The following is a 27,720-nucleotide window of genomic DNA, read 5'->3' as shown; positions in this document are numbered from 1 at the left end:
GTGGGGCTCCAACAGTTACGTGTACAACACCAAACGATTCATAAGCAACATCATTCACATCTGCCGAAGGTGGCGACAACCCAAGGATTCACCAACACAGCAATGGATAAAGCAAATATGGTGTTATACGGGGGAATATTACTCAGCTTTTAAAAGCTGCCACAACACTGATCCATGCTACAATGTGGGTGAACCCTGAATATATTAAGGATTAATAAGTCAGACACAAAGACACAAATACTGTATGCTTTGACTTATATGAGGTACCTGGAGTAATCAAGCAAATTCAGAGAGAAAGGAGGGTGGCTTTCAGCAGCTCGTGTGCGGGAAGTCTGTGTTTAAATGGTGCAGTATCTATCTGATCCGGTGGAAATGTTCTGGGGGTGGTTGCTGGTGATGCTTCTGTACTGACGTGAATGTAGTTAATGCCACCATTTGCTCGAACACGGTTAAAATGGGGCTGGCAGTGTAGCTCAGTGGCAGAGTACCTGAGCATGAATGAGACCCTGCTTTTGATACTCAGGATTGAAAATAAAAAAGTTAAAATGGCAAAATTTATGATATATTTAAGTATATATGCTACAATTAAAAAAAATAGAAGTAAGCCTTGCAAACAACATAATTGTATGTAACAAACGGCACATATCTATTTGATTGGCATGGGATCTCTTTGGTCTAAGGCAAGAGGATAAACATGGTCTAAGCGGAGCAAACATGGTCTAAGATGAACTAAAAAAATTCACATTAGACTTAAGATCTTTGGGTGTTAAAGAAGTGGACTCATGTTTGGTAAAAATAAAATAGACCCAGTTCATTTGAAACAGGAGAGCGTTTTGTTTTCAGAGACCATGAAGGACTATAGTGGCAGATCATCTACAACACGGGCCTGTGGTTAAGGTGCTAAGAGTTAAATGTTTCTGCTCTGTGAATTCAGATGCTTCGAAGAAAAACAGTAGAGCTGCTTTAAGAAGATGAATACCCAAAGCAAAACCTGCATGCTGGGCCCTTATTCCCTAACCCAGAATCCTTCACTAATGCCATTTTGGAGACAGCCAGCATCTCCCGTAACATAAGCAACCAAGCTTCAGTGTGAAGCTCACTTAGAGCTCTTCTTCTGAGACAATGTTTCATTCAGAGGTAATACTCACAAGGAAAGGTAATACTGAGTCTTTGTCTGAAAGGTGTTACTGTTTGGATCTGGACCATCCACGGGGTGTGGTGAACTGCGGGTGAACCCTACCTCCTTTCTTCTCCCCTGGCTTCCTTCCCTGAGGTGCCATGAGGTGAGTAGCTTCCTCCCACAGCTTTCCACCATGATGTACCTCCCTCGCTACAAGTCCAAAAGCAACAGGGCTAGAAGCCTCCCAAACAGAGAGCCCAAATCACTTCACCCTCAATAGTCCCCTCCCTCTCTTTCTTTTTCTTGTTCTTTCTCCCATAAAGAAAGCTTTATTTACTACAAACATCCTAAGGATGTATTATACATGGTGCACATGTTAAAGATAACTAAACTACTACCATGTGTGAAAACTGAGGTTAAAGCTTTTATGCAGGGCTGGAGGGATGGCTCAGTGGTTGAGAGCACTGACTGACTCTGCTCTGCTGAAGATCTTGAGTTCAAATCCCAGCAACTACATGATAGCTCACAACCATCTGTAATGAGATCTGCTGCCCTCTTCTGGGGTGCCTGAAGACAGCTACAGTATACTTGCATATAATAAATAAATAAACCTTTAAAAAAAACTTTTATCCATTTTGCTATTGATTCTAAAAATTTCATGTATATTAAATTACACTCACTTCAGTAGTGTACATGAAATCAACTTGTCTTCTCCTTAATTAGGTATTTTGTTACAGTAATAGAAAGTTGATGAACACAGAAAGCTTCTCTTTGTCATTTGGTTTGGATTATAGACCAGCTTCTGAATATGGCTCAAGACTAGTAGAACAGAGAAACCCTGTCTTGAAAAACCAAAAAAAGAAGAAGAAGAAGAAGAAGAAGAAGAAGAAGAAGAAGAAGAAGAAGAAGAAGAAGAAGAAGAAGAAGAAGAAGAAGACGACGACTAGTAGAATCAGTTGACAGTAGTTAAATAAAGTGATATGAGTTAAAAAACAAAACAAAATAAGACAGAACAAAAAAGCTATTTAGGCCCTGCTATCCCAGCACTCAGACTAAGAGGGAACTGGAAAATCTAATCTAGCAGTTAAGAAATACATAGGTTGCTGGCTTCAACTTCTTAGAAGTCAGTGTGGCAGACAGCCTCCAAGATAGCATCCTAGGGCCCCCTTTACATCATTAAGTAGTGTTCTCCCATAATAGATAAGGAGCAAATTCAAATGTTCCTTGTGCCCATCTCAGCACCAGAAATGAGTCAGTCTGGGGGAGCCAGGGAAAGCAGGGAAAAGAATATGGCCACGGGGAGCTAGCAAGTCGAACTCTTCCCGAGCAAAATATAAGCACCAAGAAAACCAAGTCAGTCTATTTTTGTTATGGATATTTTTCTAGACAGGGTCTTACTCTGTAGCCTAGACTAGCCTGGACATCACATAGCACAGGCTGGCTTGGAATTCATTGTAAAGTTCTGCCTATTGGATTTGATCCACCAAACACTAAACTGTATCTAGTGCCACAGGCAAAGGAAGACTGTATACGGAGAGTTTAAGCCTTACCATGCCCTTTTCAGATCAGAGGAAGGTCTGTAAATAGGTATTCCTCATAGTCCATCCCTTCATGCCTTCAATCAATGAAGAGACACTTATATGGAATACCCACTGTACACTACATATAAAGTGCCATACCAATCCTGCACTAGCCAATTTTGGACCTTAAATCTTTCTATTTTGTGCTTTTTAAAGTCTGGGTTATTTGTGTCAGTACTGTACTTGCAGGTAATGCAGATCCCCTGTTTTAAGAAATGAGTTCCAGTCACAAATCTACAAATAAAGAATTATTATAATAATAGCATATTCATGAAAAGCAAATTACTTATCTTGGCGTTTAACATCCTTGTAACTATTCCTGTACTTTTAATGTCAACAGAAAAAAAGTAATGTCTAAGTCTGGCTGATACAGTAAATTAATGTTAATAACAGTTTTGACACTAATAGCAAGTTTTTAAAAGATAAACCTCCAGTCTCTAAGCTGGGTTTCATTTCTTAAAAATCACCTCCGCTCACTGTCACCAGACTCCTTAGGAACCATTCCAGCTACTATTTCGCCTTTGCCGGGAGCCTGAGACGACAGGGAGGATAACATTCCTAGGAAATGATATCCTTTCCCTGCCTTCGCTCACCCCAGGTGGAGAGACTATCCACCCACTGCGTTCCAATCCAAGGGCTTCTGGCAGGGTCACATTTCTAAAGCATGCTAAGCAAATGAGCTGCTACATGGCTCCATTAAAAACCACTTGCCACTCCTTCAGAGGCAGAAAACTGTGAAAATGCAAAGTAGTGAGGTCTACGCTGACTGGCTCAAAGGGCAAGTTCAGAATTTAGATGCTGAAGACCAGAGAACAGAGTGCTCACTTTGACTGTCTTTGTGTTCTTTCGGAGTGCTGTGTATAGACAAGAACGTTAATAAATGGGCCATGGATTAAACGATCTGAGCTGAAAATGAACAAAACAAGTGAAAAGGAGCCCAGTGTATGGTTTCTGCTTTCTTACCAGTCCTCACTGGAAGTTCTTTAATGGTGCAATTAGCCCTTCCCTTTCAAACTCAGCCTTCAGATAGAACATGGTTGGCTTATAACATTGTCTACAACACTAGGCTTTAAGCATCTTCTCCAACTCTCTTCTTTTTCTATACTAATTGGGTGTTTTACTTTTAGATAATCCTATAATGAATGAGCTCAAATGAGCAATGGCAGAAGTGACAACCCATCAATAAAATAAGTAGAAGTGGATTTCCTTAGAGACTTCTCATATCATAATAGAAAATCTTGGCTATTTAAGATTAAGGAAATCAAATGGAATCATTTATCTTTGTTTTAAAAAGAAAGTTGGCTTGGGGCTAGAAATCCCCAGCAACCTGTCTCATCTCTGCACACTTAGATGTGGGGTTGCAGCTGTGTACAAGATGGCTGGCTTGTTCTGCAGGTGCTGCCATCCAAACTCTGGCCCTCATGATTATGCAGTAAGCGCTTTTCTCTGATAAGACAGGAGGGTTGCTGGGGCTTTCTAGAGTCTATCTTAGCCAAGAAAACAGGAGTGCCATGTTCAGGGAGAAACTCTGGTTAAAAGGAATAGCTGTGTAGGAAGGTGACAAAGAAGGGCACATGAAACCTTCTTCTGGCCTCTGCACACAGACATCCATGTTCCACATGTATACACACATATGAAAACATACATAGCATTTCTTCTAAAAGGAAAGTCATTTTAAAGATATCTATGTCACAGAACCCTCATCAACTCTTCCAAAAGCACTGGTTATTTAATTAATGGAAGGCATGTACAATAGAACTACCATGGCGGCTTCCAGAATTTTCTTTTCTTTTTCTACAGTTATCAATCACAGTTGTCTGAAGAATTTTGTTGAGGAGAAAATATGCTTTTCCTTTCTTGGCTCATGGTCTCAGTCCCTTGAGATTTTGGGACCTATACCAACAACTACATGCCAAAGAAAAATCAAGGTTAAATTGGCACAGTTACAAGGGCAAAATTCTGCTGCTTCTCTTTCTCTCCAGTGGTAGACTTCCTCGTAACACACGAGGGTAGAGCAGCTCCATTCTTTCCCATTGTCCTGATGGGCAGCACTGTGCCCCAAGTACAATACCCACTCCTTACTTACTGAGAGCAAGTGTGATTACCCTCGGGAAACCTTCAAGAGCAAATCCATTGACATACAGAATGAGAACAAAGGGAGGGTTGCTGGTCCCTTATCCAAGATTCCAGCCATTCCCTCCTGGACCTCCCTGCCAACATGAATTCTGCTCTGGCTGCCTGTGGTCTATAAAGCATGGAAGGCTAACTGAAAGGGAACACTACCCACTCAGCTGTAGGAAAGTTGCCATCCATTCTGAACCGGGACATTTGCTGAAGTACATGTTTTAAAGTCATCCACACACCCGTTCGCAACCCCCCACCCCACACATACACTCACACTTTTGTTAAGTCTAAAGGCATCATTTCCCCAAGCTAGAGTTGAGTCATTACGTTGGTCTGTCACTCTATCTGGGGTGAGTACACGTATGTTCATTTCTCTCTAGGAAAATAAATAATGCAACACCTCCCTAAACCCTTGTCCTTGTCCAGCCTTAATATGAGGGAAGGTGCCTAGTTTTACTGCAACTTGATATGTCACATTTGATTGATATCCTGGGAGGCCTGTGGATGGTAGAGAAGGGAGTAAGGGAGTGGGAGAAGAAGATGGGGAGAAACTGAAGTTGTGATATAATACATGAGAGAAGAATAAATTAACAATTAAAAGAAAAAGAACCCCTGGACTTGACTTCCAACACAAGCTTCATGTTCCATTGACTTACTTACTTTACCATTAACCCTAAGCTTTGTGTCGCCCCCAACTTGAAGACTAGGTTGAACTATGAGACCAACTTCTGCAATACCAGACATTCAAAGGTAAATGAGCGGCTTCTAAGTTCTGGAAACAGAAACAGAGAAGACCCCACTTTGTGTACCATTTGGTACCGTACTAAATCAGTATTTGAGGGCTGATTCAGTAACTGAATAAGGACATGGACTTGGAGTGACTTGAGATGATGTCCAAGCAGAGGTCACTATATAAGGGACATGTTTGAGTCTATGAAAGGAATTTAAGCTGAAAATACCTGCCATTGCAGTACCAATTGAAATAAGTACATACCCATGCACCATCTGGCCCAAACAGTTCCAGGAAGTTGCCAATAAACTCTCTTGATTTTTCTTCCCACTTTTGAATTAGGTCATGACTCTTTTCTTCTACTCTGTTAACAAACTCCTTTGATCTTTCTTCCACATTCTTGACCTTTTCTTTCATCTTGTCCACCTGGTTCTGGAAACGGTACTTCTTCTCCTAGTTAAAATTGACAAGAGAAAGAAATTGATTCAGGAGGACATCAGAGAGGTTCGTCTGTATTGGTTATATTTTATATCAACTTGGATTTTCTCGTAATGTGAAGAATAGATGTCATTATTTCTCGAGGGCTAGACTGATAGGAAGGCATGTGTCTTGCACATCAATCTCCTTGGATATATAAATGGAAGTACAAATGTTGAACTATGTTCAATCTGTTCAACATCTACGAGTTGAAATTGTATGAGAATAGAATACAAAACAATGAAAGCTACCATTTACTGAGCAAATACCCCTACTCTTCTGGAACTTAGATCAAAAGATGTGTTGTACACAGAACGACTACTCAGAGCCTGAAAAGTTTGTTTTACTGAGGTAGTATTAAAACCAATGCAGTTTACATTAAGTTGTACACTAACTGGGCTTAGGACCAATGTCTCATGCTAAAAATGCCATTGCCATAGTTTCTATCAGGGTAATTAAAGTGTCTCCTTGGACATAAAGAAAGTTTTATTTTGATGCATCTCTGGGTTCTATGATTAGGGATCTTATAGAATGGTGTTGTCTATCTATGTTCCAGAAAGCCATATTATATTGGGCAAGTCACTAATCACTTCTAAGCCTCACTATTCTCATCAATAAAATGGGGATAATAATCATCACTACCTCACGGGGTTGTTATGACAATCAGGTAAGGTCATGTATCTGAATGTATGGCTCAAAGCCTATCATTTGCTCCCCATATGTTAATTATGTTGTTATAAAGCACCATAGGAATTTATCTGCATTACCTGATAAACACATTATCTAAACAATGAAAACACACTAAGGGTCTTCCCTTTTGAAATCGCAATAGTCTCTAAAGGAGTCATAGGGCATATATTTTTCTTTACTATGTAGACTCAAGCTCATTTTGTACTTTAGAATTTTGTAAAATACCTCAAATATTATAAAACTAGGTCAAGATTCTATCATTTAGATATTCCAAAAGCATGTTGCCGCCCCAGTGTGAGGTTGGAGATGAGCTGTGTGTGCTGCTACTGAGCTATATAAGACCCAGATGTGCTATAGGAGGTGCTCTGACTTCTATCATTTGCAGTGTGCTCTGACATGAGCTGTTTAATGTTCTAAAATTCTGTCTTCTCACCTATAAGTTAGATAGTGTTATCACACCCACCCTAGCAGGCTTATCACAAGTATTAAATGAGATGATGCGGTCAAAACACTTAGATGGGTAGCTCGTTGGCTCTAGATAAGTGTTAGCTGTTGTCTTTACATCAAGCTCTTTGATATTTTGTTCAACACTGGAAATGGCTATTTTGTTTAGTACTCAGTGACAGCACATAACAGTAGAGTGAGCACTGGGCTGGGAGTCACGAGATTTAGAGGGGTACTGCCACCTCCACCTCTCCCCCCACCCTCCCTTGGCCTTGGGCTCCGTTTTCCTTATCTCAAAAGTCAAGGGACATGGATTGGATGACTGGTCCTCATCAGGTCTTTGCCACTTCTGAGGTTCTGTGATTCATTTACACGCCCATCCAACACATTCAATTTCCTCTCTGAGCTGCAGCCAGGCTTGTTGTTGGAGAAAGGCAGTAAGCACACCCCCACTGTCCTCACGGTTCCCTGAGCTAAGTGGCTTATCTAAAGACCATTTAAAGAGACTGAGCAATAACTTTTGGAAATGGCTTGCTATGCTTGGATGGTTGACTGAATTCAATTTAAAAGAACAGACAGTTTAATTTATTGAAATAACCAGGGCTTTATTCTCTCTAAGATACCAAATCATCACGTTGGCTGAATTCTTTGCAGCAACGTGTTCGGGTGCCACTCGAACCCGGCATTTTCCATTTTGTTGCCTGGCTTGTACAAAGCTAGAGGGGCCTGCATCCCAACACTCCCTGCTTTATCAGGACAATGAATAATCACTGACTTACAATTAATGAGCCCCTCCTATTTTGAAGGTACCAATGATCAGTTGTGAAAGATGCTAGATAATTAGAGCTGCACATAATTATAAATGCCTACTTTTGCAGACAAATCCCCCTTTGAAAATACAGTATCTCTTTGGGGGCTGGAATTCTGTATGCATAGAGAGTATTTGTTTGGATCAAAATCATGGGCTCCTTGGAAGCCTGGCAACCCCAGTTGTCCAGACTCACTAACATCACCCCCAACCATCCTGCTACTCTCTTTGCCTTGTAACAGCTTGTTTTGCTTGTTTTAAAGATTGTTTTAACAGTGCTCTATTATTAAACTAACAGCAGCTCTGTGGGAACAATAAGGTAGAAATACAAAAGGAAGCCAAAGGCTTCAGGCTTTATTTAAGCAGCTGTAATTTCTCTGGACAATAAAAAACGGCTGTTAAGGTTTCTAATGAGCATCTGTAAGGCCTTAATAAAATGAAAATTGTAAAACGTTAAAACAAGAAAGCCTTTTCTCTGGGCTTAGCATCTCATTGCTTCCGCCTGCCTTCCCTTCCTTTGAGAAGAAGACAACACTTGCCTTTCCCCAAGGGGCAGATGTTCCAGGAGCCCTTTGGGGTTTGGGGGCAGGGGAGAGAAGTAAGGAAGCTCCATTATACAATGTGGCGCTACCTATGCTCCCTGGCTGACTCACGTTACCTCTTCGGACACTGTTTTCTCATTTGTAAATCCAGAGCTCATTTCTGGTGCACAGGTGCTGGTGCGTGCCTGTAAAGCCAGCACTTGGGAAACTGAAGCAGGCAGGTCACACTTTTGAGGCCATCCTGGGCAATACAGTGAGGCCCTCTCTCACAAACTAAAGTATACCACTGTTTTTTTTTAATATGGATTAAATAAAACAACAATGAAAAGCACTAAGCGCATTGCACAGTGTACAGTAAACACAAGTCATGATAAATATAGACCTCATATAGGTGTGATATGGTGGCCCCCCAGAGTACATGGGGGAGGCACACTTACGTTTATAAAGCTGACGTTCAGCTCCTTGGCTGTGTACCCTCTCTGGAGATTACGCCGGGCATATACATCATAGTCACGGACAATTCTGGTGATGATGTCTGATGTTGAGATGCCTTCTGTTCTTTGTGTTGGAACAAACATGCCTGTCCAAGTAAGAATAAAAAGATTAAGATAAAATTACAGTTTATATAGTTCCTTTTTTTTCTGGACAGCACTGGAGCTTCAGGTTAGGTCAGGGAGACTCTTCAGCCACAGTACACTTCCTTTCGCATAACACTGTGTGCTCATCATCCCGGGTTTGGCCCAGGAGACACCATCCACTCACCTGGCTCCTTACAACACTCAACTCTTCCTTCCAATCCTGAGTACTCATTTCCTAACCGCATCACCCACAGAGTTCTTCCTCACCCTCATTAGTCCACCTTCAAGGCTGTACCTCTGTGAAATCTTTTCTGATGTTAACATGAGAACCCACAGCATTCTGGACATAAAGGGATCGCCAGTTAACAATCAAAAAAAGAAAAGTCTGATTACTGTCTCTGCACAGAAATAAATAGACATTGTTTATGTGGGGACTTTAAAATTTTTTGTTTCTTTAAAAAAAAAATAGAAATGGACATTTTGAATGCCGGGATGCCTCGGTTGTTTTTCCATCACCAGGGTCCAGATCAGTCCACATGGAAGGTGCTGAGTGAATGCGAAGGAAATGCACAAGTGGATGAATAATAACTGAGTCAATGAATGAGTCAGATCACGGCTCCTCATCCCTCCGGAAGTCTCTGTCCCAGTATCCCCACAGGAAAAGGAGAAGAATGGCGCCTTTGTTGTCTCTATCTAAGGGTATGTGTGCGATGTGCTAAATGATTCGACCTCCTCTAAGAACAGTCTACTCTGCATGGGGGTTTCACCACTTTCATCTGGAATATGTGGGAAAGAGTAAAAATAAGCAAACAGAAGGATGCCAACTTCCAGTGGCCCTGTTAGATGTCCTTAAAGTCTTCAAAGACATATTGGAGTTTACCAGCAGCACAGGCTAGAAAGGAGTCACAGATACCAAAACAGTAAGAACTATATTCATGCTCAAAATTCTGCTGTCAACAAAAATTACGTATCGGGCAGTTGAGGTCTTTGTAGCCCATATCATTGCAACCATGTTGAGATGTCCTGTATCAACAGCAACAATAAAGCCAAAGGGCACTGCATTCTCCACTTACAAGAAACCATTCAAACCTCTGAAGGCAAGTGACTTGACCTTAGTTTCCCTCAGCTAAGAAGTTAGCTAGACAAGGTAAGCTGGGCTCATTTGGGCCACTTTTCTACCCCGAGTTGTCCATATCCAATCAATGTATAATAACAAACCTGCTCCTCAAATGCTTCACTAATTCAACCTCTTTTCTCCATTTTTAGGCACACCTGATCCATCTTATTCAAAGATTACACCAAGAGCTGCCCAGGGAGGGTGAAAGAAGGTAGCAGACTCCTGGACCTGGAATTAGGAATTTCAAGCAGTTATGAGCTGATTGGCATGGATGCTAGAAACCAAATCCAGGTCTTTTGCAAGAGTGGTATGCAATCTTCAGCATACACAGCAAGACCTACAGAGTCAGCCTTCTAAATGCAAGTCCCATGCCTGCTCATTCCTCTTCATTGGCTTTCTACTGTGTTTAGAGTAAAGGCTTTTACTTGACTCTGCCATGGCTTGCAGAATCCCCGTTCTGTGCTTCCTTCTACTCTTAGGCTCATCTCACAGCCTCTCTTCTTAACTCTCAGCCAAGGCTCCTGTACTGTACAAGAGCTAGAATTAGTTTGCTTATAGTCTATGAAGGTGGGCCTGTACTTAGCAAAATGGGCATCTTCACTGTTCTTAAAATGATTGGCTCTCCTCCTCTCTGTCTGTCATAGTCTCTGTCTACTTAACTCTTGGTCAGGTTTAGTACCAAGGAAATTAAGTCTCAACTTCCAAAACAGGTCTTTCTATTTGTCAGCCCTACTGCACTCTTCTTTCAAATATTGCAAGGTCTTTGGTGGAACACTTCCATTATCAACCATCCTTCTTGCCTATAATCTATATGAGGGACAGGGCCACACCCTTCTCATCTCAGCACCAGGTGACAGGCAGGCACTATCAGAAAATTTGCTGAATGAACGACAAGGTGAATACTGATGCTGAGCACCCTTCCAAAGCCAAGTCTCTCTGAATTTTTGGTTTGCTGCTCCAAAGTGTCCCTTCAGAGACCTTTAAAAATATGTCCCATGCACATTCACAATGTCAGCAGCAGGGTGGTGCTGCTGAACTTAGAGACAGAACATCTGAGTCCAGTCCATGCTACAGAGGTAGGGCTGCCCACTAGGTCTGAAGCTTCTTTGATCATCTTCTAGAAGGGTGAAAGCAAACACAGAAATTGCAAACACACATGAATGCAAAGAGAATTCCAACTGGACCAAGCATGGGATCAGGGCTTTGGTAGGTGGTGGGTTCCTGGATGAGCCCAACTTAGCAGATCTGGGACAGCATACCCACCTTAATTGGAACAGTTAAAGACTTTCTTTTCTGTTGAAAAATCCATCCCATCTTTCTTTGGGACTAATGAAAGTTCTTTAGTTACTAATAGATTTTAGCAAGTCACTTAGACACAGGGGACATGAGCTTGTCCTGTCTAAAGTCAGAGACTTGGACCTCCGTAGCTGAGTAATGGAAAGCAGATTTGGGGCTGGGGGGGAGGGATTTGCTTTGGCTGCTTAAGAGGTAAGTCTCTGAAAGAAGCCAAGCCCTCTGCTGACATAATGAGGCACCCAGCTTCCTCCAAATCCTAATTATTGCTCTGCTAAAAATATTCAGTAATGAGCATGATCAGAGAACCTTTTTTATCATGCTTTTCAGAATTGCAGCGTTTGGTTATGGAGCTATTTTAAGAAGCAGCAAAGCGCATGTTAATAAAGCAACTTTCAACAGTAGTAGGCACTATCAGAATGATAATAAGTAACATGGGCCTTACAGTCTATTGCATCTCAGCTCCATCTTTCCATCCAGCTTTGCTAGAGGATTTTGACACTCAGTTCTGGCAAACAGAGCACACGGTTGCACAGCTTAATTTATGCTCATGATATCACTTGCTTTATTTAAGGTGAGTTTTTGACCTTCCAAATAAACCATAGAATATAAAAGCTGCAAGCGGGCACTCAGGTCTTTTCTGAGACTCTTCCCCAGAGAGGCCACTCTATGGCCTTCCCTGTATATATCCCAACCGGATCTTTACAGTGACTCCTCCTTCTAGTGAGGCATCAGTGGAGCAGGTTCATGGACCATAAGGAAGGATCTCTGTGCAAAAGATGTCACATACTTTAGTCTTAGGCCTGCACTTCCAGAGAAAAAAAAGTGCCACCTGACCTTTCATTTTAGAAAGTGAATTGTGGTAAAGGGTCACACTGGTAAGTTGTTGCCCATGTTCCATTGCATGGCTCCAAAGGCAGCACTAATTGGACTCAGTGAATTGATTATATTTTTAAAAAGAAGAAGAGGGCATGAAGGTAGAAGGTGAGAGTATTGGGGGGGGGGTTGTTGAAAGGCCATAGAAATAATTTGGGTTGGCCATGATTCAGTTATATTGTATACATGTATGAAATTCTCAAGGAATAAATTTTTTAAAACCCTCTATTTTCGGAAGAGGTACAGATATGCACAAAATAATAATATAGGAAAATAACTCTTGCCCTTCCGCTCGACTCGAGACTCGAGCCCCGGGCTACCTTGCCAGCAGAGTCTTGCCCAACACCCGCAAGGGCCCACACGGGACTCCCCACGGGTCCCTAAGACCTCTGGTGAGTGGAACACAGCGCCTGCCCCAATCCAATCGCGCGGAACTTGAGACTGCGGTACATAGGGAAGCAGGCTACCCGGGCTTGATCTGGGGCACAAACCCCTTCCACTCCACTCGAGCCCCAGGCTACCTTGCCAGCTGAGTCGCCTGACACCCGCAAGGGCCCACACAGGATTCCACACGTGATCCTAAGACCTCTAGTGAGTGGAACACAACTTCTGCCAGGAGTCTGGTTCGAACACCAGATATCTGGGTACCTGCCTTGCAAGAAGAGAGCTTGCCTGCAGAGAATACTCTGCCCACTGAAACTAAGGAGAGTGCTACCCTCCAGGTCTGCTCATAGAGGCTAACAGAGTCACCTGAAGAACAAGCTCTTAACAGTGACAACTAAAACAGCTAGCTTCAGAGATTACCAGATGGCGAAAGGCAAACGTAAGAATCCTACTAACAGAAATCAAGACCACTCACCATCATCAGAACGCAGCACTCCCACCCCACCTAGTCCTGGGCACCCCAACACAACCGAAAATCTAGACCCAGATTTAAAAACATTTCTCATGATGATGATAGAGGACATCAAGAAGGACTTTCATAAGTCACTTAAAGAATTACAGGAGAGCACTGCTAAAGAGTTACAGGCCCTTAAAGAAAATCAGGAAAACACAGCCAAACAGGTAGAAATCATTAAAGAAAAACAGGAAAACACATCCAAACAGGTGATGGAAATGAACAAAACCATACTAGAACTAAAAGGGGAAGTAGACACAATAAAGAAAACCCAAAGCGAGGCAACGCTGGAGATAGAAACCCTAGGAAAGAGATCTGGAACCATAGATGCGAGCATCAGCAACAGAATACAAGAAATGGAAGAGAGAATCTCAGGTGCAGAAGATTCCATAGAGAACATCGACACAACAGTCAAAGAAAATACAAAATGCAAAAGGATCCTAACTCAAAACATCCAGGTAATCCAGGACACAATGAGAAGACCAAACCTACGGATAATAGGAATTGATGAGAATGAAGATTTTCAACTTAAAGGGCCAGCTAATATCTTCAACAAAATAATAGAAGAAAACTTCCCAAACATAAAAAAAGAGATGCCCATGATCATACAAGAAGCCTACAGAACTCCAAATAGACTGGACCAGAAAAGAAATTCCTCCCGACACATAATAATCAGAACAACAAATGCACTAAATAAAGATAGAATATTAAAAGCAGTAAGGGAGAAAGGTCAAGTAACATATAAAGGAAGGCCTATCAGAATTACACCAGACTTTTCACCAGAGACTATGAAAGCCAGAAGAGCCTGGACAGATGTTATACAGACACTAAGAGAACACAAATGCCAGCCCAGGCTACTATACCCGGCCAAACTCTCAATTACCATAGATGGAGAAACCAAAGTATTCCACGACAAAACCAAATTCACACAATATCTTTCCACGAATCCAGCCCTTCAAAGGATAATAACAGAAAAGAAGCAATACAAGGACGGAAATCACGCCCTAGAACAACCAAGAAAGTAATCATTCAACAAACCAAAAAGAAGACAGCCACAAGAACAGAATGCCAACTCTAACAACAAAAATAAAAGGGAGCAACAATTACTTTTCCTTAATATCTCTTAATATCAATGGACTCAATTCCCCAATAAAAAGACATAGACTAACAGACTGGCTACACAAACAGGACCCAACATTCTGCTGCTTACAGGAAACCCATCTCAGGGAAAAAGACAGACACTACCTCAGATTGAAAGGCTGGAAAACAATTTTCCAAGCAAATGGACTGAAGAAACAAGCTGGAGTAGCCATTTTAATATCGGATAAAATCGACTTCCAACCCAAAGTTATCAAAAAAGACAAGGAGGGACACTTCATACTCATCAAAGGTAAAATCCTCCAAGAGGAACTCTCAATTCTGAATATCTACGCACCAAATGCAAGGGCAGCCACATTCATTAGAGACACTTTAGTAAAGCTCAAAGCATACATTGCACCTCACACAATAATAGTGGGAGACTTCAACACACCACTTTCTTCAAAGGACAGATCGTGGAAACAGAAACTAAACAGGGACACAGTGAAACTAACAGAAGTTATGAAACAAATGGACCTGACAGATATCTACAGAACATTTTATCCTAAAACAAAAGGATATACCTTCTTCTCAGCACCTCACGGGACCTTCTCCAAAATTGACCATATAATTGGTCACAAAACAGGCCTCAATAGATACAAAAATATTGAAATTGTCCCATGTATCCTATCAGACCACCATGGCCTAAGACTGATCTTCAATAACAACATATAACAATATATAATATATAATAATGGAAAGCCAACATTCACGTGGAAACTGAATAACACTCTTCTCAATGATACCTTGGTCAAGGAAGGAATAAAGAAAGAAATTAAAGACTTTTTAGAGTTTAATGAAAATGAAGCCACAACGTACCCAAACCTATGGGACACAATGAAAGCATTTCTAAGAGGGAAACTCATAGCTCTGAGTGCCTCCAAGAAGAAACGGGAGACAACACATACTAGCAGCTTGACAACACATCTAAAAGCCCTAGAAAAAAAGGAAGCAAATTCACCCAAGAGGAGTAGACGGCAGGAAATAATCAAACTCAGGGGTGAAATCAACCAAGTGGAAACAAGAAGAACTATTCAAAGAATTAACCAAACGAGGAGTTGGTTCTTTGAGAAAATCAACAAGATAGATAAACCCTTAGCTAGACTCACTAAAGGGCACAGGGACAAAATCCTAATTAACAAAATCAGAAATGAAAAGGGAGACATAACAACAGATCCTGAAGAAATCCAAAACACCATCAGATCCTTCTACAAAAGGCTATACTCAACAAAACTGGAAAACCTGGATGAAATGGACAAATTTCTGGACAGATACCAGGTACCAAAGTTGAATCAGGATCAAGTTGACCATCTAAACAGTCCCATATCACCTAAAGAAATAGAAGCAGTTATTAATAGTCTCCCAACCAAAAAAAGCCCAGGACCAGATGGGTTTAGTGCAGAGTTCTATCAGACCTTCAAAGAAGATCTAATTCCAATTCTGCACAAACTATTTCACAAAATAGAAGTAGAAGGTACTCTACCCAACTCATTTTATGAAGCCACTATTACTCTGATACCTAAACCACAGAAAGATCCAACAAAGATAGAGAACTTCAGACCAATTTCTCTTATGAATATCGATGCAAAAATCCTCAATAAAATTCTCGCTAACCGAATCCAAGAACACATTAAAGCAATCATCCATCCTGACCAAGTAGGTTTTATTCAAGGGATGCAGGGATGGTTTAATATACGAAAATCCATCAATGTAATCCATTATATAAACAAACTCAAAGACAAAAACCACATGATCATCTCGTTAGATGCAGAAAAAGCATTTGACAAGATCCAACACCCATTCATGATAAAAGTTTTGGAAAGATCAGGAATTCAAGGCCCATACCTAAACATGATAAAAGCAATCTACAGCAAACCAATAGCCAACATCAAAGTAAATGGAGAGAAGCTGGAAGCAATCCCACTAAAATCAGGGACTAGACAAGGCTGCCCACTTTCTCCCTACCTTTTCAACATAGTACTTGAAGTATTAGCCAGAGCAATTCGACAACAAAAGGAGATCAAGGGGATACAAATTGGAAAAGAGGAAGTCAAAATATCACTTTTTGCAGATGATATGACAGTATATATAAGTGACCCTAAAAATTCTACCAGAGAACTCCTAAACCTGAAAAACAGCTTCGGTGAAGTAGCTGGATATAAAATAAACTCAAACAAGTCAATGGCCTTTATGTACACAAAGGATAAAGAGGCTAAGAAAGAAATTAGGGAAACAACACCCTTTTCAATAGTCACAAATAATATAAAATATCTTGGCGTGACTCTAACTAAGGAAGTGAAAGATCTGTATGATAAAAACTTCAAATCTCTGAAGAAAGAAATTAAGGAAGATCTCAGAAGATAGAAAGATCTCCCATGCTCATGGATTGGCAGGATCAACATTGTAAAAATGGCTATCTTGCCAAAAGCAATCTACAGATTCAATGCAATCCCCATCAAAATTCCAACTCAATTCTTCAACGAATTGGAAGGAGCAATTTGCAAATTTGTCTGGAATAACAAAAAACCTAGGATAGCAAAAAGTCTTCTCAAGGATAAAAGAACTTCTGGCGGAATCACCATGCCAGACCTAAAGCTTTACTACAGAGCAATTGTGATAAAAACTGCATGGTACTGGTATAGAGACAGACAAGTAGACCAATGGAATAGAATTGAAGACCCAGAAATGAACCCACACACCTATGGTCACTTGATCTTCGACAAGGGAGCTAAAACCATCCAGTGGAAGAAAGACAGCATTTTCAACAATTGGTGCTGGCACAACTGGTTGTTATCGTGTAGAAGAATGCGAATCGATCCATACTTATCTCCTTGTACTAAGGTCAAATCTAAGTGGATCAAGGAACTTCACATAAAACCAGAGACACTGAAACTTATAGAGGAGAAAGTGGGGAAAAGCCTTGAAGATATGGGCACAGGGGAAAAATTCCTGAACAGAACAGCAATGGCTTGTGCTGTAAGATCGAGAATTGACAAATGGGACCTAATGAAACTCCAAAGTTTCTGCAAGGCAAAAGACACCGTCAATAAGACAAAAAGACCACCAACAGATTGGGAAAGGATCTTTACCTATCCTAAATCAGATAGGGGACTAATATCCAACATATATAAAGAACTCAAGAAGGTGGACTTCAGAAAATCAAATAACCCCATTAAAAAATGGGGCTCAGAACTGAACAAAGAATTCTCACCTGAGGAATACCGAATGGCAGAGAAGCACTTGAAAAAATGTTCAACATCCTTAATCATCAGGGAAATGCAAATCAAAACAACCCTGAGATTCCACCTCACACCAGTCAGAATGGCTAAGATCAAAAATTCAGGTGACAGCAGATGCTGGCGTGGATGTGGAGAAAGAGGAACACTCCTCCATTGTTGGTGGGAGTGCAGGCTTGTACAACCACTCTGGAAATCAGTCTGGCGGTTCCTCAGAAAACTGGACATAGTACTACCGGAGGATCCAGCAATACCTCTCCTGGGCATATATCCAGAAGATGCCCCAACAGGTAAGAAGGACACATGCTCCACTATGTTCATAGCAGCCTTATTTATAATAGCCAGAAGCTGGAAAGAACCTAGATGCCCCTCAACAGAGGAATGGATACAGAAAATGTGGTACATCTACACAATGGAGTACTACTCAGCTATTAAAAAGAATGAATTTATGAAATTCCTAGCCAAATGGATGGACCTGGAGGGCATCATCCTGAGTGAGGTAACACATTCACAAAGAAACTCACATAATATGTATTCACTGATAAGTGGATATTAGCCCCAAACCTAGGATACCCAAGATATAAGATATAATTTGCTAAACACATGAAACTCAAGAAGAATGAAGACTGAAGTGTGGTCACTATGCCCCTCCTTAGATTTGGGAACAAAACACCCATGGAAGGAGTTACAGAGACAAAGTTTGGAGCTGAGATGAAAGGATGGACCATCTAGAGACTGCCATATCCAGGGATCCACCCCATAATCAGCATCCAAACGCTGACACCATTGCATACACTAGCAAGATTTTATGGAAAGGACCCAGATGTAGCTGTCTCTTGTGAGACTATGCCGGGGCCTAGCAAACACAGAAGTGGATGCTCACAGTCAGCTAATGGATGGATCATAGGGCTCCCAATGGAGGAGCTAGAGAAAGTAGCCAAGGAGCTAAAGGGATCTGCAACCCTATAGGTGGAACAACATTATGAACTAACCAGTACCCCGGAGCTCTTGACTCTAGCTGCATATATATCAAAAGATGGCCTAGTTGGCCATCACTGGAAAGAGAGGCCCATTGGACTTGCAAACTTTATATGCCCCAGTACAGGGGAACACCAGGGCCAAAAAGGGGGAGTGGGTGGGCAGGGGAGTGGGGGTGGGTGGATATGGGGGACTTTTGGTATAGCATTGGAAATGTAAATGAGTTAAATACCTAATAAAAAATGGAAAAAAAGAAAAGGAAAATAACTCTTAGAAGAGACCCACAGGGGCTGGAGAGATGGCTCAGCAGTTAAGACCACTGACTGTTCTTCCGGAGGTCCTGAATTCAATTCCCAAAAACCATATGGTGGCTCACAACTATCTTTAATGGGATCTGATGCCCTCTTCTGGTGTGTCTGAAGACAGCGACAGTGTATTCATATAAATAAAATAAATAAATCAAGAGAGAGAGAGAGAGAGAGAGAGAGAGAGAGAGAGAGCACTACAACTCCCTTGCCCTTGAATTTGGGTTGGCCTCCTCAGTTACTTGCTTGTCATATAAATGGTGGGGTGTGACTTCCAAGGCTAGGCCACAGGAATCCTTATGGCAGCTGTTAAATTTCCTTGCTCTTTAGACAGTTGCTCTCAGTCTTCATGCTGTGAGAAGCCCAGGCAACATGGAGACAATGTACTAGTGTCCATGGACAAATACCCCTGAGCTCCCAGCTAACAGCTAACTAAAGCTAAGTATATAATAACAGAGCCCCGAGCCTTCAGAGCTCCTATCAGCATCTAGATATAATCATTTGAAAGTGTCAAGCAAAACTCTCAGCCAATGGTAGCATGCTTGCCTATGGGAAGCTCTAGGTTCAAACAAAACAAACAAACAAAAAAACAGGCATGGTGGATTATACCTTGTATCCCAACTCTTGGGAAGCAAGGACAGGCCATCTCTGTGAGTTCCAGGCTAGCCAAATATACATAGTGACTTCTAGGACAGTCAGAGCTACAGAGCAAGAGTCTGGTATAAAAACAAAACAAAACAAAACAAAACAAAACAAAAGATAAAAGAAGCACTCAGTCAAGCCCTCTGTTAAGATCCTGCCCCATAAAAATCATGAACAAAACCATTCTTTTAAAATAACCACCTTGGGAGTCATATTGTTATTACTCCTTTACTCGAAACTAACCCAATAAGGAAACTTCTACCAGATATATACCCAAGGTAGCTAAGAAATTCTTTTTTGTTTGTTTGTTCTGGTTTTTGTTTTGTTTTGTTTTGTTTTTCAAGACAGGGTTTCTCTGCTTAGTCCTGGCTGTCCTGGAACTCACTCTGTAGACCAGGCTGGCCTTGAACTCAGAAATCTGCCTGCCTCTGCCTCCCAAGTGCTGGGATCAAAGGCGTGCGCCAACACTGCCCAACAGCTAAGGAATTCTTAAGCAGAAATTCAGTTAATGCTGGGGTCTCTTAGCTGAACGTTAACCCCAAAGTGACCTCTCTGCTGCTGTTTTCAGGGAAGGAAGAGTTGGCTTATGGCTCAGACCTTAAGAAGGTATTCATCCCTTGTGCTGTAACTCATGCACTAACCGTGGTTTTTCTCCTCCTCAACAGTGTTTCTCAGCTTCTCTGCAGCTTTCCAAGCTGCAAATATGTTAGATTTCTTCTCCTTGAATTCCTTACAAGAAAGGTTAGGACTGAAAAGTGTCAGGCCCCTGGTTCTTACCCAGTTCTCCTTCGTTCTAAGGGGGCTCTCTTGCAGAGGATGATACAGGCCCAGCCACTTGGCTGATACTGGATATTCCAATAGTCCATCTACACATGCTGCAGACCTAGGGCAGCTGGCTTTTATGCTTGGCTGTGTGCTGTGGACAGAAGAATGTCTCACCTGCTTCCTTGATATGCTTATAAACGTCATCAGAACCAGCAGAGGAGTATGGAATATCATCGTGAGCCACAAAGTCAATCTATTGAAGAAAGGGACAAAAGGACATTAGCACTGGCATGGAGGGAGGGGTTGCAGATCTGAAAGGGACTGATGAGTCCTCCCCTCTCCACCCCAGTGCCTTTTAAAATAGAGCAGTTGTAGAATGCTGGCCTCTGAGCATAACGGCCATTAACCATCTGCATCAGAACAGCTGTGACTACTTTCAAGAGCCCTTCCAGGTCAGCCTCACAGGAGAAGGCCCTGTCGTCTAGGTTTTGACATTAACTCATCTGAACTTCCTCTCCAAGTCATCCTGCTGTCAGGTGGGCTGTCCTCCTGGGACGGTCAATTTTTATTGTCAACTTGATGCGGTTTAGACTCATCATGAGAACACATATCTGGGGCATGTCTGGGGTGGGGAGGAGATCCAGTGATTCTTTAGGTTAATTGAGTGGGAAGACCCACCCTGAATATGGGTGGCACCACGCCATAGGCTTGGCTCCTGGACCAAAAGGAGAAAGTAAGCTGAGCACAGGCTTTTGTTGATCTCAGCTTCTTGATTCTAGATGCTATGTGATCAGCTGTCTCTTTCTTCTGCTTCCACACACTCATTATCAGGATGAACTATATCCCTGGAATATACAAAATAAACCCTTCCCTTCTTCCTCAAGCTGCTTTGATGAGGTGTTTTGTCACAACAACGAGACAAATAACTAATGTGCCTCTTGAACAATTTCCCTCTAATCTTCACTCCTGCTAAGCCTCGCCCCTGTCTCCTACTACACCAGGTAAACAACTGAGCTTTTATTCCATCTCAAGAGCTGGCTTAGATGAGTAGTTTAATTTACCAGAGTATCATTCCTACCTACCCCTTACAAGTTACAAAACTCATTCACTGGATTCCTCTACCTCAATACTAATGACAATAAGGGCTAGATAATTTGGGGGGGGCAGTGTGTATAGGTGTCCTGTGCATTGGAAGACACTGACCAGCATCTCATACCTCCTCCCACTTAGATGTCAGTGGCAGCCCCTAGCTAGGACAACCAAAATGTTTCCAGACATTGTCCTTTGGGGTGGAAATTCAAGGGAGAATTGCTGGATTAAATGATATGTAGCAGTGCTTAAAAATAGAAAGTAGTACATAGTAAGTACTCAGTACATATTTTATTGCTGTTGTTATTAATTCTAGCCTCCACATTCAAACTTAGTTCCCCATCTTCAATGCATAATAATAACCCAGGGTAGCCATGACACTGAACTCATTTTATATAATAGTAAAGTCCTTAGCACAGTGCTGGGCATATGGTAAATAATAAATGGCATTCATCGTTGTCATTATTAGTATCCTCTAAACTGCCTGTCATGTGTTGAATATACAATATATGCTAAGTAAAAAAAGTGTGATTACTGGTAGTAAATCATATTGTAGTTTTTCCTCTTTTCTTTTCATTCTCACCAGGAAATTGTCTCCTCTGCTATTACCCATGCACATTTATCAGTGTTCTCTATTCTCTTCTGTATTGCGAATTTAAAAATAGAAAAGAAAATTCTTAGAACAGCTTAATCTTATTTTTTTTGTACTGCTTATAAAAGGAAAGAATAGTTCCTAGTGTGGGGCTGGTAGGGAGATACAAAGAACATAATTTGATGCAGATCAAAAGAATGTCTCATGTTTTCAACTAATAAAAATCTTATGTCAGTAGGAATTTCAGAGTCACAAAATCAGAGATAGAAAGTTCTTTCTTTAAAGCCTCACCCCTGACCTTCCAGATAAGATGTGTGTTCATTTGTTTCATGCCTAAGGATACCCGTAAGTCTGTGAGCACTGACAATGGTGCTGGTGACAGTAATGACAATGACAACCTTGGAGCTCTTACTGGCCAGCCAGTTCTCCAAGGTTTTAACTTGGATTCTTTCATTAGCTCCTTAAAATGGTCTTACAATGGTCCCACAAGGGGGACAGCAGTGTCATCCAATTTTATAGATGAAGTATAAAGTTCAGCGTGGTTAAGAACCTTCTTGCTGATGGCTCTCTAGTTAGAAAAGAGAGGCAGCATGTGGTCCTGACTAGACATCTCTAATATCTGTACTCCAGGCAAGGAGAAGACAGCAGTCCTTACTTTTGGGCAAAAGAGACTGTTCCATCAAGTGATGCCACACGTTACCCCTAAAACTTCCCCTTTTAGAAACTGGAAGGGTCTTTAGGATCCCTGCAATCTCAGCTACAGAAACAGAGTTTCTAATCTTACACAGGGTGAATGTGTAAGAAAGAGAAGTACCTTGTGTTTTTCCAGAAACTCTGGAGTAAGAGTCCATGGCGCGTCTCTGATGACTTCATCCACGTATCGACAGTGTCTGAGAGCTTCATATCTCTCTGCCTCGTTCATCACAGTAAAACCTTTGAATTTGTGAGTAAGGTCATCACTGCAAACTGAAAACGGGCAAAGATATTAAATACTGCTGCCTCCCACTCTGTGGTAGACTCGGCTTCTTCAGCAAGAGGGAAGGAGCACTGACTGTTCCAGTGGGTGTGCGGCATCACTGAACTTGGAGTTTTACAGTAACAAGGGATGAGGAGAGGAAAGCCAACCTAAACACACTAGGAATTCAGAGTTTCATTTTACTGTTAACTATAGCTGCATTTTTTTGAGGCTTTTATCAAAATTATTCTGCACACTATCTAATGTCACTTTCTTATTTTTTTCATCCTTCTAGCTCACCCTTTGGTGTCTGTTTCTATTCAGAAATGAAATGACCAGATGAAACCAGATGAAGAGACAAAGGAAGAAGAGGAGGGGAGCCAAGAGGCCTGCATTGAACAAGGCTGGACTAATCAATATCAATTCCAATTCTTTCACATAATTATTGTACTTAGTAACCTTATTAGAACACATACACACACACATACAGAGACAGACAGACAGACAGGCAGGCAGGCAGAGACATAGAGACAGAGGGAAACAGAGCCAGAGAAAGGAGGGGGTGAGTATTGATTCCCTAGAGAGGGAATAGTAATTTCCTTTACCCCTGGCCTTAGAAAGAAATGAGGTTTTTATTTCTTGAAGATTTACTAAAAAGTATTTTTAAATGAACTAAGCAAAAATCCTACTTACTCACCTATGTTTTGGTTGGCTAAGGCAGGTTTACTAATGTTCCCTATGTGCCAGGAAGAAAGGTCACTATAAGTACTGTGTTTATTTACCCAGGACCTGCTGAGCAGCTTGCTGAAATGGTCAGAGCTGCCCTCACTGCCTCTTGCAATAAGAATTATTTCCCTTTGAAGCATTAAGTGCACGTAGTCAATTCTCTGATCTGGAACCAAATCATGTTCTATACCCTGGACCAAAACTGGCCACAGAGTAAGTGTAGCCAACTGCCATGGTCAGCATCTCCAGAAAACATCCCTTCCCTTCATGGCTTCTTCACATGTCTAATATCCAAGTCGTCATCAAAATCGCTGGCTCTGCCTTCAAAGGAGAAAGAAGGTCATTTATGGAAAGATTCCTTTGTCCTTGGTATTCTTGATCGAAGGATGTAAATTGTCAGACTGGAGGAATAAGTTTTAGTGATCTAATGGTGACCACTTAATGATAAAGCTTGGTCTACTTTAAAATTGCTAAAACAGACCAACCACTCACACACAAACAAAAAAAGTTAAATCACTAAGGTGATAGATATGTTATATGTATATAATTACTGATTTCCTTATATGGATCAAAACATCACATTGTACCTAACAAATACACACAATTATTGTGTCAATGATAGTCATATGTCATTTAAAAACATGGTCAAGTTCTCAGAAGTTCATTGCTAGTTGATTTTGCAACTGCAAATACTGAAGCATGTATTTATTCAAACTTAGATGATACAGGTCATCTAAGGTCAATAGCTAGATGTTGCCTTGGTGCAACCACAAGACACAGTAAATACAAGATGGGCAGGGCAGCTGCCCATGTAAGATTGAATAATGTTTTACAGTAAGCTATTTAAATAAGTAGGTATACTCTAAATTTACAATAGAAAATATAGTATAATCAGGGTTTGGTGACATATACTTATAATCCCAGCATTAGAGAGACTGAGGTAGAAGGATCATGAATTTGAGGCCAGCCTAGGATATATAACAAAACCTTATCTCAAACACACAAAAAAGTATAACATAGTATAACTACTTAAGCCAGTAAGATATCATTATCATTATCGAGTATTGCATACTGCCTATCATTGTACAGACTGTAACTTTTTTTTGAGGTGAAGACAAACTGCATAGTCCAGGCTGACCTTTAACTTGAGATCCTGTTGCCTCAACCTTTTAAATGCTGGGATTATAGGTGTGCACAACCAAGGCTGGTGTGGCTGTTTCATTTTTCTGGTGAACAGTCCTGACCCACTGTTGTTTATTATTTTAAATAAAATAAAATTTTATCTATAAGTATTCTTTGACAACACACGTGCACATGAATTTAAGGAATCTCTAGACACATACACACCCACCGACACAAACATACCTATATAGTTCCTGTTTTGTTTTTTGTTTTGTTTTGTTTTGTTTTGTTTTGTTTTGTTTTGTTTTGGTTTGGTTTGGTTTGGTTTGGTTTGGTTTGGTTTGGTTTGGTTTTGGTTTTCCGAGACAGGGTTTCTCTGTATAGCCCTGACTGTCCTGGAACTCACTCTATAGACCAGGCTGGTCTCGAAATCAGAAATCTGCCTGCCTCTGCCTCCCAAGTGCTGAGATTAAAGGCCTGTGCCACCACTGCATTCCTGTATATTTATATCTTCTATAAATTTTCCTGAAATACTCTCTATTGTTGCAATTTAAATGATCAAAAGTTCAACTGCTTGGCTGCATCATCCAAAGAACTTGTTAAATACAAAAATGTCTGAGTCAGACACCTTTAGACTCAGCACTCTGCAGGCTGAGGCAGGAGGATCTATTTGAGTTCCAGGCCAGCCTAGAATACATAGTGAATTCTAGTACAGCTAGGGCCATATAGTGAGACCCTGTCTCAAAAGAAGAAACTATGTGTGATCACTTCTTTATTACACAGTAATTCCCAATGATCCTTTGGCTCCTGTTTCCATTTCTCTCTCTTTTTAAGATCACACAGGAGTCACTGGCAGCTTATCCACAGCACTTGGTTTCAGTCACTTACAGTAGGCCTGCATTAGAGCCATGGTGCAATGTAGACAACATGTGTGGTTGAGCATGCAGCAGAGGAAGTAAGAAGAAGCAGGTAGCAGAGGTGTTACCTACATCACTACATTGCTTTGCCAGCATTTGGGATTTTATAGTCCTTTTAATCAAATGGGAAAACAATTTATATATTTATCATTTTTTTTTTTAGTTTAAATAAAGAACTCACCCTTACTATGCTTCGTTTCACCTGGAATGAAAACCGTTTTATAATGGTTGTGTCTCTTGTAGCACATTGCCAGAGCTGCGTGTGTCATGGAGTGGCCAGGATAACCTAGGGGCAACACCTTTTTAAGTGGTAAAATAAATCTAATGAATATTTTAAAAACAGAAAAGAAAATCCATGTGTGTGGGGGAGGGTTGCATACTCTGCTCCTTGGGGTTTTGACTCAGTGGGTCTCTGGTGGGGTCCATACAGCTCTGTCTTTGACAAACTTTATGGATGATTCTGATGCTTATAACATTTGCAAGTCCTCTGAGGCATAATATGAACAACTTGAGTAAAGAGACCAACCTGCTTGTCTCTAAATCATCCATCATGGTCAAAGGCAGGAGAGGGGGTGGGAGGGCAGGTAGTAAGGCCATAATGACTAGGTATCAATTCACTGATGGTGTCAGCTTTTGACTCCATATATAGGAACCGTTTATGGGCCACACTATACTATTTAAAAACAGATCTAAGACTTTAAAAATGTGCTTCTAGGACTTTAAGATACTACATTAAGAATCATATTGAGTAGAAATGGATTTCAGATCTGTCTGTTTTATATTTCAGACGGCACAAAACTAGGTCCCGTCCACAGCCTTCCCCTTTTGGAATCTGTACCTGAGCTGTTTCATATGACTTGGACATGACTGAGATGATAGCCTCCTGATAAACTGCAAAGAAAACAAACATCCTGTTTACAGCAACACACGGCTCTTTTCATACTCCAGGAGTGACCTCAAGAAGCAGCTGAACATGCTGAGCCATATTGTCTAAACATTAATTATGCCCCAAGCAGCATTGTTGTTCTTGAGTCTTGGCAAATGCACTCTGACAACTAGATGGAGAACTCTACGCAGTGGCATTACATGGGTGAATTCACTGGACTCTGAGAGCACATGCTGCAGCTAACCTATCCTGGACTTACTTCCTTACCTATCCTGGCAACTGACTGTGTTCCAGGAGAAGCACCCTGCTGGAGAAAAAAAAACAGCACAGGACTTGAATTTTGGACCCCCAAACTTGGAATCTTTTTTGTGTGTTTTGGTTTTTAGTGTTTGGTTTTTAAAGACAGGCTCTCTTTGTGTTGCCTTGGCTGTCCTGAAACTCTCTCTGTAGATGGGCTAGCCTCAAACTCACAGAGATCTGCCTGCCTCTGCCTCCCAAATGCTGGGATTAAGGGCCTATAACACCAGTTGGAAAAGACTTGGATTCTAATCCCAGTTCTACTCTACTTTTACTGGGAAAGCTGTTCAGATGTGACTGTCTACTCTTTAAAACAGGGTAAAATTTTTGAGAATTCAATTTGATGATCCACACAAACAGAGAGTAAGGCTCTAAAATATTAGCCACTTAGTAATAATAGTGAAGAGGTCAGCTCAGGAACTTTAGAAAATTCCACCAGACTCCTCCCCTCCTGGAAGAGAAAGGTCATAGGTACCCCTCCCCTCTAGAAGGGGAGGGGCTAATTACATTCCTCAGACCACAGGGAAGAGGAGCCGACCACTACTGATCACCAACAACTGGCCACCTGCAGGTAAGGGAGACACATTCCCCAACCATTGGCCACCTACCTCATTCCCTATAGACCAATCAGTTTAAAAGTCACATTGTTCTGCCAATCACATTGTGCCTAATGATTGCTGCCTTGAGAACTGTATAAAGACCCACTGGACAGGCTGCGCGTGGTCATTCTCTCTCCCCATATGCAGGGTGACCCCAACATGTTGGAACAATAAATTCCTCTTGCTTTTTGCATCAA

At 41.3% G+C, this 27,720-nt stretch overlaps 1 protein-coding gene and 1 long non-coding RNA gene across 5 annotated transcripts in view; one reads left to right on the top strand and one right to left on the bottom strand.

Annotated features, from left to right (window-relative positions):
• Positions 1 to 27,720, bottom strand: part of Pcyt1b (phosphate cytidylyltransferase 1, choline, beta isoform) — a 95,089-nt gene that overhangs the window by 9,180 nt on the left and 58,189 nt on the right. For all 3 annotated transcript variants that reach the window (NM_177546.2, NM_211138.1, XM_006527985.4), the window contains exons 4-7: positions 22,836 to 22,987; positions 20,515 to 20,593; positions 8,953 to 9,095; positions 5,819 to 6,007 (exon numbers count right to left, since the gene is read on the bottom strand). In NM_177546.2, the coding sequence (NP_808214.1) occupies positions 5,819 to 6,007; positions 8,953 to 9,095; positions 20,515 to 20,593; positions 22,836 to 22,987 (563 nt within the window). The remainder of the gene's footprint in view (positions 1 to 5,818; positions 6,008 to 8,952; positions 9,096 to 20,514; positions 20,594 to 22,835; positions 22,988 to 27,720) is intronic.
• Positions 611 to 27,720, top strand: Gm35641. 2 transcript variants are annotated; one of them, XR_003953103.1, is made up of 6 exons: positions 611 to 1,283; positions 9,613 to 9,792; positions 10,360 to 10,421; positions 23,272 to 25,793; positions 25,905 to 26,051; positions 26,529 to 27,720. It is a non-coding gene; the product is annotated as a predicted gene, 35641 (long non-coding RNA). The 2 variants fall into 2 exon arrangements; XR_878146.3 differs by having other exon boundaries at positions 23,272 to 26,051.

This window comes from Mus musculus, chromosome X (genome assembly GCF_000001635.26).
Source record: "Mus musculus strain C57BL/6J chromosome X, GRCm38.p6 C57BL/6J".
Taxonomy (NCBI): domain Eukaryota; kingdom Metazoa; phylum Chordata; class Mammalia; order Rodentia; family Muridae; genus Mus; species Mus musculus.
This window is presented reverse-complemented; position numbering and strand designations above follow the sequence as displayed.